This window comes from Syngnathus scovelli, chromosome 5, assembly GCF_024217435.2.
Source record: "Syngnathus scovelli strain Florida chromosome 5, RoL_Ssco_1.2, whole genome shotgun sequence".
NCBI lineage: Eukaryota > Metazoa > Chordata > Actinopteri > Syngnathiformes > Syngnathidae > Syngnathus > Syngnathus scovelli.
The window spans coordinates 13946412-13964520 of NC_090851.1; the positions used below are offsets into that span (position 1 = coordinate 13946412).

Below are 18109 nucleotides of genomic sequence, written 5' to 3' on the forward strand. Positions count from 1 at the left end.
TAGTCGTGTCATCGGATTTGTGGCCGCATGTTTTGGACACTCGAGTGAAGAGAGGGGCAGAGCTGTCAACTGATCACCACCTGGTGGTGGGTTGGCTCCGATGGTGGGGGAAGATACCGGTCCGACCTGGCAGACCCAAACGCTCTGCGAGGGTCTGCTGGGAACGTCTGGCAGAATCTCCTGTCAGGAAGAGCTTCAACTCCCACCTCCGGCAGAGCTTTTCCCACATCCCGGGGGAGGCGGCGGACATTGAGTCTGAGTGGACCATGTTCCGCGCCTCCATTGTTGAGGCGGCCGACCGGAGCTGTGGCCGTAAGGTCGTTGGTGCCTGTCGTGGCGGCATTCCCCGAACCCGCTGCTGGACACCGGCGGTAAGGGATGCCGTCAAGCTGAAGGAGTCCTATCGGGCCGTTTTGGCCTGCGGGACTCCGGAGGCAGCTGAAAGGTACCGGATGGCCAAGCGGAACGTGGCTTCGGCGGTTGCTGAGGCAAAAACCCGGGCGTGGGAGGAGTTTGGTGAGGCCATGGAGAATGACTTTCGGACGGCTTCGAGGAAATTCTGGTCCACCATCCGGCGTCTCAGGAGGGGGAAGGAGTGCAACGTCAACACTGTTTACAGTGGGGATGGCGTGCTGCTGACCTCGACTCGGGACGTCGTGAGTCGGTGGGGAGAATACTTCGAAGACCTCCTCAATTCCACCTTCACGCCTTCCATTGAGGAAGCAGGGCCTGGAGACTCTGAGGCGGATTCTCCAATCTCTGGGGTCGAAGTCACTGAGGTAGTTAAAAAACTCCTCGGTGGCAAGGCCCCGGGGGTGGATGAGATCCGCCCCGAGTTCTTAAAGGCTCTGGATGTTGTGGGGCTGTCATGGCTGACACGCCTCTATAACGTTGCGTGGACATCGGGGACAGTGCCTCTGGATTGGCAGACTGGGGTGGTGGTTCCACTCTTTAAGAAGGGGGACCGGAGGGTGTGTTCCAATTACAGGGGAATCACACTCCTCAGCCTCCCTGGTAAGGTCTATTCAGGGGTGCTGGAGAGGAGGGTCCGTCGGGAGGTCGAACCTCGGATTCAGGAGGAGCAGTGTGGCTTTCGTCCTGGCCGTGGAACAGTGGACCAGCTCTACATCCTCAGCAGGATCCTCGAGGGTGCATGGGAGTTCGCCCAACCAGTCCACATGTGTTTTGTGGATTTGGAGAAGGCGTTCGACCGTGTCCCTCGTGAGGTTCTGTGGAGGGTGCCGAGCCAACTGATAAGGGCGGTTCGGTCCCTGTATCACCGATGCCAGAGTCTGGTCCGCATTTCCGGCAGTAAGTCGGATTCGTTCCCAGTGAGGGTTGGACTCCGCCAAGGCTGCCCTTTGTCACCGATTCTGTTCATAATTTTTATGGACAAAATTTCTAGGCGCAGCCAAGGCGTTGAGGGGGTCCGGTTTGGGGACCTCAGCATCGCGTCTCTGCTTTTTGCAGATGACGTGGTGCTGTTGGCTTCTTCAGGCCGTGATCTCCAGCTCTCTCTGGAACGGTTCGCAGCCGAGTGTGAAACGGTCGGGATGAGGGTCAGCACCTCCAAATCCGAGTCCATGGTCCTCAATCGGAAAAGGGTGGAATGCCCTCTCCGGATCGGGGATGAGATCCTGCCCCAAGTGGAGGAGTTGAAGTATCTTGGAGTCTTGTTCACGAGTGAGGGGAGGATGGAGCGCGAGATCGACAGGCGGATCGGTGCAGCGTCAGCAGTACGGGGTGCCGAGCCAATTGATAAGGGCGGTTCGGTCCCTGTATCACCGATGCCAGAGTCTGGTCCGCATTTCCGGCAGTAAGTCGGATTCGTTCCCAGTGAGGGTTAGACTCCGCCAAGGCTGCCCTTTGTCACCGATTCTGTTCATAATTTTTATGGACAGAATTTCTAGGCGCAGCCAAGGCGTTGAGGGGGTCCGGTTTGGGGACCTCAGCATCGCGTCTCTGCTTTTTGCAGATGACGTGGTGCTGTTGGCTTCTTCAGGCCGTGATCTCCAGCTCTCTCTGGAACGGTTCGCAGCCGAGTGTGAAGCGGTCGGGATGAGGGTCAGCACCTCCAAATCCGAGTCCATGGTCCTCGATCGGAAAAGGGTGGAATGCCCTCTCTGGATCGGGGATGAGATCCTGCCCCAAGTGGAGGAGTTGAAGTATCTTGGAGTCTTGTTCACGAGTGAGGGGAGGATGGAGCGCGAGATCGACAGGCGGATCGGTGCAGCGTCAGTAGTAATGCGGACCCTGTACCGGTCCGTTGTGGTGAAGAGAGAGCTGAGCCAAAAGGCAAAGCTCTCAATTTACCGGTCGATTTACGCTCCTACCCTCACCTATGGTCACGAGCTATGGGTTGTGACCGAAAGAACGAGATCCCGGATACAAGCGGCCGAAATGAGTTTTCTCCGCAGGATGTCCGGGCTCTCCCTTAGAGATAGGGTGAGAAGCTCGGTTATCCGGGAGAGACTTGGAGTAGAGTCGCTACCCCTCCACGTTGAGAGGAGCCAGATGAGGTGGCTCGGGCATCTTATCAGGATGCCTCCTGGACGCCTCCCTGGGGAGGTGTTCCGGGCATGTCCCACCGGTAGGAGACCCCGGGGACGACCCAGGATGCGCTGGAGAGACTATGTCTCTCAGCTGGCCTGGGAACGCCTTGGGATCCCCCGGGATGAGCTGGATGAAGTGGCTGGGGAGAGGGAAGTCTGGGAGTCCCTCCTAAAGCTGCTGCCCCCGCGACCCGACCCCGGATAAGCGGAAGAAGATGGATGGATGGATGGATGGATGGATGGATGGATGGATGGATGGATGGATGGATGGATGGATGGATGGGCTACACTGCTCACTAAAGCATTTTGGTCACGATTTTTTGTTTGCACCAAGAGCCACGTTACTAATGCCTTCCCTCCCCACTTGCCAATAATAGTATTCGGGACTTGTCAGATATTAAAGTTTCATGAATCATGAGCCACTTGCATGCTGTGTGTATTGCTATATCTCTCTACAAGGCTGCAGCAGATCTGCTATTCAGTGACTTGCATCTTAGGAGCTACTATATGGGCAACACAGCTGATGTTGTCTTTATAATCCGTTTTGTTTTGTTCTTCCATCTCTTTCAAGGTTGGTGGTTTGTCAGCACAGCGGAGGAACAGGGCTGGGTGCCTGCCACATACCTTGACTCCCAAAGTGGAACCAGAGATGATTTGGATTTAGGAACCTCCAGGACAGGAGAGGGTATGTGGGGGGAAAAAAACGTGCTGAGACATAAGCATCATTGTGTTTGCACTGTGAGCAATATGAAACATTATTTCACAATTTCACATTTCAAATTCTGTCTGAGAGCAATAGCAAAAGCATCATTCTGTTTGCACTGTGAGCAATATGAAACATTATTTCACAATTTCACATTTCAAATTCTGTCTGAGAGCAATAGCAAAACACACAGCAAGTATTAAATGCCAATGTGCCATCACAGCCACACTTCCAGTTACAACAGTTGCATCATATTGAAATGGCTCCAGACCTCCACCAAAATGGTTAGCAGTTTTTGGCTCCTTTCAATTCCCAGGAGGCAGCAAGTTTTGCAAGAGTCTTCTGTGCACAGTTCCTGTCTTGACTGCTGGGATGGAACTTTTCTTCACTCTGTCATATGCCCCTTCTCACTCTAAAAAGAAGAAAAGCCATTTACCATAACTGATGTGCAAACGCATAAGTAGGCACACCTACACAGGTTGTGATGGATGTGAAACCTGTATGTAATTCAACTTCTATCGTGTGAAAAATACTGTATCTGTGTATACAATATATGCACTATACTGTCAAATGCAAGTAGATTTCCTGTCAAATATTTTTGGTGTTAAAAATCTACCATTGTGTTTTAATCACAGAACAATTCCAGAAATATTTTATTCATGTAGTCATAATAAGATTGAAGTCAATGTGTTGATAGAAACTAAGGGAAAGGACAAAGCATTTTGGGTCCGTCATTTGGATAATTGAGAAATAGGAAATCAGTGATCCATGGAGCAGTACAAAATAATGTGAATGCAATAATAAAGAATAGTACACACACAAAAAAAAAAAAAAAAAAATCACCCTTCAAAAGTCTTCCAGACTTAAATGTCTATACACAAGCTAAAGATGCAAGAGTGTATGGGACGGTAAATGAAATGTAACTGAATCACTTTAGATAATTCAGGCAATACTTTTCTGTATTGTATTTCAAGAGGACTGTAACAAGTAAATCCAGTCTCACTGAGAAATGGCAGACGATTCACAATTTTTACTAAAGTATGCTTCCCTAATTCGTTGGCAGTGACACTTAAAAATTGAAGTGTCATAGATTGGAAATTCTTGTGTTCAGACTATTTGTGTAAACCAAAGTTCCTCCTGCAACAGTTTTGGCTGTTAATACTCAAGCCTTCATTTGAGCTTCCACCGCTTCTTCCTCTCGCGTGATGAGATATGGTGTCACAAAATATTTGTAGTCTGAGAAATAACCAACTTTTATGCAGAATGCACGGCTAAGACGTGTGTTTTTTATTATGACCATTTCATTGTTTTTGTCAAAATCCGTTTTGACACAAATCCACTTGCGAAGCCATCATGTATCTTTGTGCGCAATGGAAATTATTTTATCGGCACATCATATTAAAATGAATTGACACCTTTTTTCACAACCCCTAGGTCACACAAAGCGTATATATACAATGTGATGAATACAATGTGTGGTCATGTATAGTGCTCCCCCTCAGTTTTAAAGGATGATTTTCCAGACTATAAGTCGCAGTTTTTTTTCATAGTTTGGCCGGGGGTGCAACTTACAATATACTCAGGAGCGACTTATGTGTGAAATTATTAAGACATTATTATATAATTTCACATGTTATTTTCACACTAAACCGTAAGAGGGCGATCTAGGCCTGCGGAATAATTGGAACTGCAACTGATAGAGTCTGACGTAAGCCACATAGAAGAGGAAGCGCAGCATCTTCTATCTCCTGAGTTAGCGGAGTTGTTTAAAAGTGACACATAGGATGAAGACTTCATTGGATCTAGTGATTTGGAGTGACACGGACAGTTAGGTAAACTTGTTAGTATGTTATTTATGCTATAGTTACGTATCTGGATAACTCTTAATACGTGAGGCACGTTCTCACTTCGTTGTTTATGTATCATGTAACGTTAGCATACCGTACAATTATTCAGCCTGTTGTTGCCTCTATTCTATTTTTATTTTAAGTTGCCTTTGAAGATGACACGTCTGTTCTTGGTGTTGGATTTCAGCAAATAAATTTCCCCCAAAAGTGTGACTTATACTCCAGTGCGACATATCTATGTCTTGGTCGTCTCTATTATGCATTTTATGGCTGGTGCGATTTATAGTCCGGAGCGTCTTATAGTCCGGAAAATACAGTAATATTTTTATTGTGATCTTGAGTTAATTCCATCACTTCTAAACAATGCTGCTTGTATTTTTATTGTACAACCAGTATAGAAATATGGTCTGAACCAGATAAATTCATTTTTAATTCCGTGATTTCGTTGGATAGCAGGGTGGAATGCAATATTTTTTCATTTGATTAGAGAACATTGTTTACAGAAATGATCAGCATTATTTGCATTATTGCATTATATAACCAGATTTAATGTGTCTTCCTGTATTGGTGAATGTGAACATTAACTGTGCATTTTTGTTAATCTCATAATTGTCTTAATTTGCTGATTTGCCTTTGAAATACAATAGATAAAATGCAACTGACTTCAGCATCCGTGACAATGAATTATTTGCTCTCGTACTAACACATTTCTTTTTTTTTTTCCCTACCCACCCCTTTTGTTTGCTCATCATAACTTATACCATCCTCCTCTTCCTCACCATCATCAGTGACTAAAAGACGCAAGGCCCATCTGAAGAGGCTTGATCGTCGATGGACACTTGGGGGTATTGTGAACCGCCAACAGAGCAGAGGTGAACTTTCAGACAGTTGAACTTTCACATGCAAATGCTTTGACTACTACACTGAATTGTCTATTGCAATGTTTCTATTTTCTCCGGATTCCACATGCAGATTGTCATGAAGCTGAACAAATTACTGCGAGCCTGTTAGGAAGTCAGGCGTCAGCATGGGACATAGATTTGGTACTTTTCAAAATAAAACTGTGCTGCAAACATTTTTTTTCTTCATGAAAACATATTACATATGAATGTGTGTTGTCTATGACTATGACATATTTAAAAGACAAAAAAAGAGCTAGAAATAAATTAAACATGCCAAAATAAGGCGAGTTAAAGACAAAACGTCCAAGACCTAAAAATAATGTCCAAAAAACATTTGAATGTGAACATAAGGCAAGTGTGGCTGTTGTTTATAAGTAGCTCTTCATATACTACAAGGTTGTTATCGCGTAAACTCAAACTGCAGTCGTCTGACTTGCAGTCCGCACGTATTCCGCACGGACACTGCAACACACACATCAGTGTGAATTAGGCGTTTCAGTTTTTTTGCAACATCTGCTCGAGAATATGTAGAAGTTTGTGCAAAAAAAAAAAAAAAAAACAACGACCTACAACTAAAAACACCAAGAAGAGAGAATGCCCTAAATATTATCACAAGAAATTATTTTAAATATATTTTTTCATAATTGAAGAGCCCTACTATATTGTGATAGACTGAAACAAGACTTTAAGTGACAACATTTATGCTGCTAACTTAGTTGAAAAGATTAAAACTGAATTTTCTGACCTTGTTGTGTAATTTATGCAGCAAGTGTATTACATTACAACAAATGGGAAAACATTAAATGGACCAAAAAAAATAATAATAGTGATGAATAGATAACATTTGTGGGATCAATCTCTGGATTAGTTTATCCCAAAGCCAGTGGTGATCTTCTACACCATACTATCTAAAATATTTATTGATCTTGATTTGGGCCTTCCCTTAAAGCGTTCAACTAAGTCGGGATCATGAAATGATCAAACATTGTTGGTCGCCCCAAAACATGAAATTCAGGAAATCAGCCCTACTCCAGATTGATTGATGAAGATTGTAATTCCTTCTATTCACATCAATACAACCTTGCTGCCAAAGGATTTTTATTGGTCAAGAGAATTTTGACAGGTGATGGTGATGAGTTCAGGCCATTAACCTTTGAAAGCTATTGTATGTTTTCTGTGTGATTGAGGTCGCATATGGTCAGTTAGTCTTCCTGATGTGACATTCGAGTCTCATGGGTTCAAGATGAAATGTGTGCTAGGATGTCTGGAAAGAAATGGAAGGACTGCAGTTTTCTCCTGTGGTCATAGGGCACTTATTCTAAGCTTCAGGTATTTTAACTTAAGGGTGTTCAAAAACCTGGGGAAGTGGGAATTTAGAGAAACAAATGGAATTTTCCAAAAATGCTGCTCAATTATTAATACCTTATTGTCTTTGCCCTAAACATGTACAACTGAAATGGAAAAATGTTGTTATTCTGATTCCCATGTGTTGTCCTTAACCTCCTTGTTTCTCCTTGACTCTGTAAATGGAATCGCCACTGTTAATGCCTGATAATGCATTGCAGCATTAGTGACAAGATGAGTGAATGCAGTTTTACAGCTCTGTGCTGGCATTTGAGGTGCAGTTCTATTTAGTAGTATTGACCCCCCAAAAAACAGTCAAACAAATCACTCAAAATGTACATATGTGCTACGAGCAATTTGTTAATGGAAGAAACCCTTACAACCGATGCTTATGCTAAAACAAGACAGATCCCATTTCATCCTGTAACAAGGGCAAGAAATATTCAGATCAACAATAAAACAAGGGACCACATAGCCAGGACAGAGTGCTTTGACTTTTACAGGAGTGTTGATTTGCTACTGATATCCAAGTGACCTTGTATATTGAAGGTGCCAATGGGCAATGAGAGCCACCCTGCCCTGTGTTTGGCAGGCATCACAGAGAGCCATTACTGACAGCAGGTCCCTAATCAGATTTATAGAATGCCTCTGAGCACCCACTCAGCTTGCTCCATTGCCCTGTATGGCTCACCACATTTGTATTGTTTTGTAAAGTACATATCTTACAAGATCACTGTTATATATTCATGGTGATTGGCCTAAGATGTGGTCTGGAAAAAATAATAATGAAGACCTCAATGCAGCTAGGCTTGTTGAGTGCCAAATTGTCACGCTTCCACAAAGTATCATGGAAATTGTATTTATTTCTTTTTAATTATTGTAACAAACAAAAATGAAAACAATTCATTCTCATAATTTGGAGGAATAAATGAGCAACTAAAAATAAATACACTACATTCACACCCATAAAGTACAATGAAAATCTACAGGTTTACATATTGACTATGTAGAATTGTGCAGCAGCTATGTCATTTATTATTCTATGTAAAATAAGCATTATTCCCATCTAATTGCTTTCTTTGAAAACCCAGCTTCATCGCTGGAGTCTAATCTACTCCACAGTTTTCAACTTGACTGTATAGAAGTAAAATGAAGCTGAAGAATATCAAACATTCCTTACTGAAGAAAAACACCCTTTAGCTGTGACTCCTGTTTTCTTGAGAAATCTCCCTCCATCAGCCATCTCATATTAAGTCAAAGTCAAAGTCAAAGTCAGCTTTATTGTCAATTTCTCCACATGCCAAAGACACACAAAGAAACCGAAATTTCGTTCCCCCCTATCCCACGGTGACAAGACATGGCTCACAACAGACAAACAAGTAACAAGTATAACAAAAGCGTGCTGAATAAATAATGAATAAATAACACAACAATAAATAAATAAATAAGAGGAGCAGAAAAAAAAAGGAGCAAGTGCGCGTACAGCAGACATTCCCGAAAATAGCGCAACAGTGCCACACGCTACGCAGAAGGGGGTAGCGAGTTCAGGGCCCTAACAGCCTGGGGAAAGAAGCTGTTGGCTAGTCTGGTGGTGCGGGAGCGCAGGCTCCTGTACCTCTTCCCAGAGGGCAGAAGGTCAAACAAAGAGTGAGCCGGGTGACTCACATCTCTGGCAATCGAGGTTGCCTTGCGGGCGAGATGGGAGGTGTAAATGTCCTTCAGGGAGGGGAGCGAAGCACCAATAATCTTACCAGCCGTATTCACTATGCGCTGCAGGGCCTTCAAGTTCTGTTCAGTGCAGTTACCACCCCAGACAGCGATGCAACTGGTGATGACGCTCTCAATAGTGCCACGGTAGAATGTAGACAGGACTGCCTGAGGAGCACATGCACGCCTGAGCTTCCGCAGGAAGTACAGGCGGCGCTGAGCTTTCTTTGCCAGTGACGAGGTGTTTGCGGACCAGGAGAGGTCCTCACTGATGTGCACCCCCAGGAACTTGGTGCAGCTCACCCTCTCCACCACAGCACCATCGATGATCAGCGGCAGGTGTGTTGTGTGACCCTTCCGGTCACACAACACACTTCTCTACCTCATCAGCTTCTGCATTTTACATCCCTCTTTGGATTCTTTTCACCAAAGTCATTGCTATGCATATTTAAAGGATGGTTCTTTGCTGCCTACCATAATAATTCATTATCCGCTATAAAAATCTAATTTGCTGTCTACGAATCAGCTATCTGTCCCACTTCCTGGAAGTCCAATCTATTCTAGTCTTGCCTCATTCTCTGCTGCTTGCTCAACATTCTACTGCTCTCCAATAAATTTAAAAAGGGCACAATAATAATGATAAGGTGTACGGTTTCCTTAAATGAAGTGCAAAACACATGATGGCAGACATTTCTAATCTTAACATCTGAGGGACTCATTATTATATATTTGCTGATAATTAAATGTGTCTGTATTAAGTAAGATGCATGCTGCATCAAAGTCCAGATCCCGTGAAGTACCAGACAGCAGCGATTACTAGTAAAGGGACTCTTTGTTATCGTTAAGGACAAAAGTGAGGGTCTTGTGTTCTATTATAGTCTTCAGGTAGAAGTGAAATGTGGTGAACATATTTAGTCATAATGCTATTTAAAACAATGACAGACTGTTAAATACTCAATTTAATTTCACTTTCTCTTTTCTTTTCATTCTCAACATCCATTGGGCTTCAGAAGAGAAGTATGTAACAATACAGCCATATAGCAGTCAAGGGAAGGATGAAGTCAGCTTTGAGAAAGGAGTCACTGTGGAAGTTATTCAAAAGAACCTTGAAGGCTGGTGGTATGTCAGGTGAGTGCAACTTTGCACTATACGTAAAATGTTTACACATGTGTAGTATATCACAATAATATTCACAAGGTTCTGTAATGCAAGGGTGCATTTCTGTCAAATCAATATGGACACAGTATGCAACATCCCATAATCCCAACAATAAGAACCTGACGGTACACAACAATTTGGGATGTTCAACTTCAACACCACTGTTATCACATCTGATATTAGTACAAGTATTCACTCAAGGACTCACTGATATCAAGTACCAATACCTGACGCACATAATGATCGCCGGTTACGTACACATTTTTCCTTGTTCTTCATTAACTTTATTCCCAGATCTTTTTTTCCCCTCAATAAATGTTTTTGCAAGATAACTTTTTTTGTTCATTGCTATGTGGCACTTTTACTCACACTGAAGCTATCCTTTTGCCCTTAGATATTTAGGGAAAGAAGGATGGGCCCCTGCCTCTTACTTGAAAAAGTTAAAAGAAGACTTCTCTCCTCGAAAGAAGCCGCTGTCGGGCCCTGTGGAAATCATTGGCAACATCATGGAGATCAGCAGTCTTTTACAAAAGAAAGCGGTCAGTGAAAAGGACATCCAGACAGACGGCGAGGGTAGCACCACACCAGAGCGCCACATCACCAAGAGTGAGATCAGCTTGCCCATGCCCTTTAGCTCTGAGATCAATGCTGAGACAGGCAGGCGGTTGAGCGCAGGCCGTGATACCAACAGTCCATGTCTGGGAATAGCAGCAGCGAGCTCTGCTCGAAGCGAAGCCAAAGCGAGAGGCGAACCGGGTTCCCCGGCCGTTGCCAGAGTTGCACCTCACAGAGTTGAAGTCGGTGAGTATTTTTGGTATTGTATCTTATTCAACCCTGAATCTGTGTCATTTCGTGGAGTGTTGATTGTATTTGTGAATATGAGCATTTATCTCAAATGAAGTCATTTTCCATTTGTGTAGGCTTTGACTCCATAGGTAAGCTACACTGGTTCTCTACCTAATGAAAACCTAACCTGTGATATAACACGTGTTGTGTGGATCTCCATCCTGCTCACCTACTAAAAACACATGTCAATTGTTTGCTTCGCTAGTGATTGTTGTTTGAGTGCTTGCATTTGACATTATTGACTTTTTTTTTTTTTGTTAGGGTCTCCCAATCTGAGACAAAAACCTCCTCCAAGAAGAGGGACCAATTTGGTAAGACATTTGACACAGCATTCCTGCAGAGTGGAATTGCATTAGCTAGCACATCTGCATCACAATCCGGGTTCAAAAATTTGCTTGAACCTTTTGGTGTGGAGTTTTCATATTATCTCTGCTAATGACAAATTTGCTTCCTTTGCTTATAAGGGGTTGCAGTTGCCCAAGCCACCAGAGCCACCTGCTGTGGAAGCAGAATATTACACCATTGCAGATTTCCAGTCCTCCATTTCTGATGGCATCAGCTTCCGTGGAGGACAAAAGGCTGATGTGAGAAGCCATAAACTCATCACTTAGTTGATTCAGCCAATGCTTATTAGTTAGGCATGATTGCTGGACATCATATTGCAATTCAATCTTTGTAGTATTTTTTATTTCTTTGATTTTTTTTCGGGGTGCTGCAGCCTGCAGCAGACAAACTCTAGATCCCAAAACCTGAAATCTGAAAGGATGATTATTGAAATTCAGCCTAAAACGTGTATGTGTTTAAGGCTTACGTTGCCTGAGGCAATTCAGTTCTTGGGCCACGGTTTGGCGCATTTTTGGTATGTGTTTTGTGCATAAAAAAATGGTTTTCCCTCTAAAATGTTCTCCTTATTCTCCTTGTCATAAAAAACATTTTGTACGGCACTGAATGAAATGACTTATTTCAAGTTAACTGTTATTTAAACAATTGTAACTTTTTTAAATGGGGAATTGCCTCTTATTCTTTGATTAATTGTAAAAACAATACAGTAGTATCATAATGTAAAACAAATGATCATACAAAAATGTAAACAAAAAACAGTACTTACAAAACATATAACAGTTGGGTTCAGCATTGTGCGAGTGGTCATGCTCCCACTCTGCAGACCTCACAGTTAAGTTGAGCGTTTTCATTATTGATCAACCCACACATCTTTGTACACAGAAAAGGCTGCAAATCTTTATCAATGCAGTTTGAATGCTGTTGCTTCTTCAAAATTTTGAATCTCAAATCATTCTAGTGATTTTATGTTAACACACTTTCAAAGCAACTATTATTGAGTGAATGGCACGCACAAACACGGCATCAATGCAATGGCAGAAAAAAAACAGTCCGTAAGGGTAGATTTTACCGTGCACAATGTACCGTGCCATCTCAAATAAAGACATAAAGATGTGAAAATGTGCAATTTTAAAGTTTTGTCTCCTTTGTTGTATAGGTGATAGAGAAGAACCCTGGAGGTTGGTGGTATGTACAGATTGGAGAGATGGAGGGCTGGGCGCCATGTTCTTACATTGACAAACGCAAGAAGCCCAACATCAGCCGTCGAACCAGCACCCTGACCAGGCCCAAAGTCCCACCCCCAGCACCCCCTGTGAAAAAGCATGATTCTGAGGAGCCTCCTCCTCCTACCACATCCACTCCTAAAGTAACAGACTCAGTAAAAAGGTCTGTGTATGAGGAACCTGAATACGATGTTCCTGCAATTGGCTGTGAAGGTGAATCGGATACAGATTCTCTCAAAGATGAACATTGCCTGGATGTTAAGATTAGTAATACAGTCAGCAACAAGTATCGCAGTTCCCCGCCTTCAAGTAAAGCTTCCCCTCCCGTCTGCAAAAAATCACCAGTTTTCACCCAACGGAGGGCCTCATTTAGATCCGTCGAAGAAGTTGCTAAAGAGGAATGTATCTATGAAAATGACGGCTTTCGCTCTAGTAGTGGGATGGAGGGAAAGACAGCTAAAGTGTCAAGTGAGCCCAACTCTCCAAGGACCTACCATTCTTCAACAGTTCCACGCAAACCCTCTGGGTCTTCACCGTTGCCTGGTCACCCCACAAAAACAGTGACCCCAGAGATGAATAGAAGAAGCCAAACTCTTGGTAGACATACAGACATTCACTTCCGGTCATATGAGAACAGTCCCCATTCCTCGTCAGACGAATTGAATCGAGGCAACAAGAAATGCACAGGCACTAGCCAGGATGTGGAGCAGAGAATAGGTCAGAGCCCGTCGACTAGACCGAAGCCTTCTGTCAGACCTAAACCAATCCTGACTAAGTCAGATCCTCAGAGTCCTGAGAGGATGGACATCAGTTCCCTGAGACGCCATTTGAAGCCCACAAGTCATTTACGACTTCGACCGAAGCCTTCTCGAGGAGAAGACGCTGAGACAACCTCTGTAATATCATCTGAGGAATCTGTCAGCTCACGCAGTGCATCGGAACTTTCATCTGTGTACTCCAAAAGTAGCTATGGAGAGACTGACGCAGTGGGATCCTGTCTCTACCGCTCCCTGGATGCCTACAAGAAAGTCCAAGAATCTGAGATCAGCTTTCCAGCTGGGGTGGAGGTGGAAGTTCAGGAGAAGCAAGAGAGTGGCTGGTGGTACGTGCGCTGGGGTTCTGAGGAGGGTTGGGCTCCCTCATACTTTTTAGAACCTGTCAAGCGAGCAGGTGGTGATGCGAGGCGAGAATCAGATGGACATGGCAGTGGTGGCAGTAAGTCCAATAGCCTTGAGAAAAATGAAAAGCACGTTATGGCTCTAAATAATGTCAATATTCAGGGTCTAACCCAGCAGCATCAAGGATTGCAAAGGAACACTCCGCCAATTCCTTCTAAGCCTCCCGGGGGCTTCACAAAGCCATCTGGGGTGGTTAATGGAAGTGTGCGGATGAGGAATGGGGTACGCCAAGTGGCAGTGAGGCCTCAGTCTGTATTTGTGACGTCAACGCAGCCAGCTAAGGATACACATTACATGACGGGATCCCTGAGACGAAATGACTCACTTGGCAGGAGTGATCGCTATGGCTCCGGTTCTGCCACACTTGGTGTCCACCGAAATGCCTCCTTCAGCACAGTGCGGCCACACGTGGTCGTTGAAAGTCAGACAAGACCTGCCGAGCGCTCGAACCTTGGGTTTTCGGTGAGCGGGTCCGTCTCAAGCAATGTCCAGGATCCCCTTGGCAGATTAAGCCAGCGCAATGGTATCCCTGTGTCCACAGTCCGTCCCAAACCCATAGAGAAAAGCCATCTGATCAAAAACAACCTTGGTAGGGATGTGTATGTGTCCATCGCCGATTACCGTGGTGATGAAGAGACTATGGGATTTACTGAGGGCACCTGTCTGGAGGTCTTGGAGCGAAACCCCAATGGTTGGTGGTACTGCCAGGTGCAAGACAGCATGCTTCCCCGTAAAGGCTGGGTCCCATCCAATTACCTAGAGCGTATGAAATAAAAGCCACCCATATTCACTTCAACACATTTTCTTTTTGAAGTCCCTGAGGAAGTAGGTGACATAACCCTTTAAGAATGTTACCCACAGTCTCCCACAAGCAATACGCCATTGAATATAGCCACTTCAAGAAAAGGACACATTAAGTACTGGGATACTTAAATAGGTGTACGGAGAGTGTGAAGCATTTTACTTGGGAGCAAAAGCAAAGGATCTGGGACAATATTTGACAAGGCCCACCTTACAACATGGTCAGAAAGGGGTTTTTCTATAATTACATCACAGGTTGTGATGGTTGATAAGTGCCTTTTGTGTTTCACCTAAATGGAAGTACTAAATGGTGGATAGATAATTGTTACACCAACCAAATCTTTTAAATGTGCCATACATCTTTGAATACCACAACTTGGTGACTCCAACATCAAGTTGAAACAACTGTTTGGGATCTAGCGTGATAATTGGTTAAGGCTTAAATGGAAGGCACATATTTGATGGGCTGAGAATGATATTTCAAGTTCCACTAATCAAAAAAAAGGCTTTTCATTTGTCTGTGTTGTATTTTTAATGTTTGTGTTTAATGTAGAGTTGATGATTCCTTAGATAATTATTTCTGCTTTCTTGTGACATCTCATCTGCCAGCAGCAAATGCGATCAAAGTAAAAGCTCTTTCAACATTCTACAACTCGAGTGACTTTTGCAAAACACACAATAGTCTAATTAGTCGCAACGTATGGACCCTTATGTGGCTTAGCCGGAGGCAAAAAGATCCAGCACACTCGCTTGAAAACATAGGTGAGCATTTTTCAACGTTTATGTAGAAATGGACACAAAAAAGTTGTCATTTGAATGAATATGTGAGTAAATTAACTCTACGACCATAAATGTTAATCAGGTCGTTGGCCGTAAAGGGGCCCATAGACTTTTCAATAATCAGTCGCGTATTTGTGCCTAATGTTTTGCCCCCCGTCCCCAAATCAAAACATCCAGTACATCAAATTACAAATGATTAGATGAGATATAAATCGTCTAAAGCAGATTATTTTGCAATACGGAACAGCATTTTTGAGGGGTAAATTAATATCCTGAAGTGAAACAATTATTACCCAAGTGATTAATAGTTAGTTTCACAGCGTTTTGTTGACTGTGTTGTATATGTGTTGTATATATCTTTTACAAAATATTACTGCTGCTGTGTGAGTGCCGTGCCGACTGGAAATTCCGTGGAATAATTTAAATCCAGGAGCATACTGTACAAATGCCTTTGTATTGCATTTGCCCATAATGTGAGCATTTCATTCATTTATGGTACAAATAATCAAGTGTTCCACAAAGTACATTGAATAAAAATTCTGAACTGTAACGTGAAAACCTGGAACAACTTGATAAAAGAAGAATGTGTATTAGGCAGCAATGAAGGCATATAGCGACATCACTGACAACCATAAACAGTGCATAAACATATCTATTTTACCATTAACGTTACTTGCCTCAAAGTGCTTTAATGCAGACTGTTTCATTTTCAGTAAGCTCTTGACATTTTAGCAGTTTGAACAGGAATATGGAATGTCAAACTGAATTCATCATTTTCAAATTTGACCCGGCACACCAGGCTTCTCTGAAAAGTAAAAAAAGGTTGTTGTTTTTTCAGTAATGTAATCAATAACTATAATTTCATATCTTAATCAAGAAACCCTCATTTGTTTTATTGTTTGTATTTGGAAAAATAACACAACAATGAGACTTTAGCATTAAGATATACTTTTGATTAAAGGCCACCTACATACTCATGTATTAACAATTACAGAAACAATACTTTACCAATTCTTAATTTGGAGCAACTGGGCCAAGTGTCGAATATCACAACATATTTGTTGAGCACTGTAGATAAATCTTAGCATGGTAAAATATTTTTTTTAAATAAAAAATAAAAACAGGAAATAAGATTTTCATACTTTTAAGAGTTTTTACAGCCCAAATGGCCGATGTTCAAGACTGCTGAAATACATTTTCTAATGAACAGGGCTAACTTTATTTGTTTTCTGCTGGACAGGATTATTAAAATGAATAAAAGGTACCTTATCTGCTAGAACGCAGGTATCTATTTTGGCAAAACTGTTTTAATTTAAATGTGAATGCACAATTACAGTATTGAGGAATGAAGTGGTTCTGTTTTGTTGATTGATGCACTATGAAAACATGTTTTTACTAGGCATTAATTTTAAGACGCAGTCAACACTCAGCATAGTAGTTAGGATTTTTTTTATTTTAATTTTGCTCACTTCTAAATTATTTTATTTCCTTTGTGACCAATGTACTGAACAGATGCAGTAAAATTGTGAAATAGAGACATCATGTGGCTATGAAAAGGCACTACAGAAGGATTTTATTATTTAGCTTGTCTACCTCAGTGCAATGAGAAATGCACTGCTGGTCAGTGAGCCTTAAAAAAAGTACACAATTTGATTGTCTATTTTTCACAGCTAAAATCTTTTCTATTACAGGCCTTTTTTTTTCTCTCTTAAAAGTTTTTTTTTTTTTTATGCTGTGCGCTGCAACTTCAACAAACCATGGACACTTCCTTCATCTTTGTTGTATTTTACATAATGCCTGATTGCGGTACATATTTATTGTGAACTGTCATATGTTATTGGTTTGACAATCAGTTTGATTATCCACATTAAAATAAGGAATCATGCATATGAATTAAAAAAAGAAAAAAAAACGTTCATGTTTGCACAGCAACTAAAGTGATTTTATTGTCGGACGAAAGCATTGCTATAAATTGATGCAAACGTAATTCATGGACCAACAATTCGAAACAGATCCTCTCTTGCCATAAGGCAGCATAACTAGACAAAGGCATTATGTAAATGTTCGTCTCACTTTAACATTTTTGCCCAAGCTATTACACAGTTTATCATGGTTTTGTCTTTTTTATAAAGCTGAATTTACTTGGCTGATTGCAAGAGAATTATTTTATGTCGTTTGTATTTTTACCCCCATCAGCCCTGGGGAAAATGTGCAATAGTAATGTGTGGAGGATAATGATTGCAGGTCTAAAAAAAGAACAATATGAAGGATTACACGTTGCATGTTGGGTGTAGGTATTCCCTGCCAAATAACCATTTCTTGTTCTTGGCTTTTCCAATGATTTCAAGAATGCCATATGTGTATTTGTCAAAAAGAGTAAACATGACAAACCATTTTCTCATTAAACTAAAGTCCATGCTCATTGGACCAAAGCAATTGTATGTGACAACTTATATTCTTGTACCTTGGTGGAAATGACTTAATGACACATGAGTCTTTGCTCATTCTTATGGAAATACCCGACAGAAAAGACAAAACAGCAAGCCATAAGCTTATTTTGCTGTTGAAATTGTTGACAACCGGGACTACTTCACAGATGGAGAGTCGTGGCACCAGGGGCCTCCTCTGAGCTGTCACATTTGTGCGTGAATAGAATTTTGATATTTGTGTAATTTATGTCGTCTCCACTCCTCTTTTCTCTGTGTTTGCTCCTCACCTTCATGGAT

General features: G+C 42.4%; 1 protein-coding gene across 5 annotated transcripts in view; it reads left to right on the forward strand.

Annotated features, from left to right (window-relative positions):
- Window positions 1–17819, forward strand: part of sh3pxd2aa (SH3 and PX domains 2Aa) — a 108881-nt gene extending 91062 nt beyond the window's left edge. For all 5 annotated transcript variants that reach the window (XM_049720764.2, XM_049720765.2, XM_049720766.2 and 2 more), the window contains 7 exons: window positions 3124–3237; window positions 5891–5974; window positions 10066–10183; window positions 10608–11014; window positions 11321–11370; window positions 11524–11643; window positions 12558–17819. In XM_049720764.2, coding sequence (XP_049576721.1) covers window positions 3124–3237; window positions 5891–5974; window positions 10066–10183; window positions 10608–11014; window positions 11321–11370; window positions 11524–11643; window positions 12558–14576 — 2912 coding nt within the window. In that variant the 3' untranslated portion in view covers window positions 14577–17819. The remainder of the gene's footprint in view (window positions 1–3123; window positions 3238–5890; window positions 5975–10065; window positions 10184–10607; window positions 11015–11320; window positions 11371–11523; window positions 11644–12557) is intronic.
- Window positions 17820–18109: the final 290 nt, after the last annotated feature.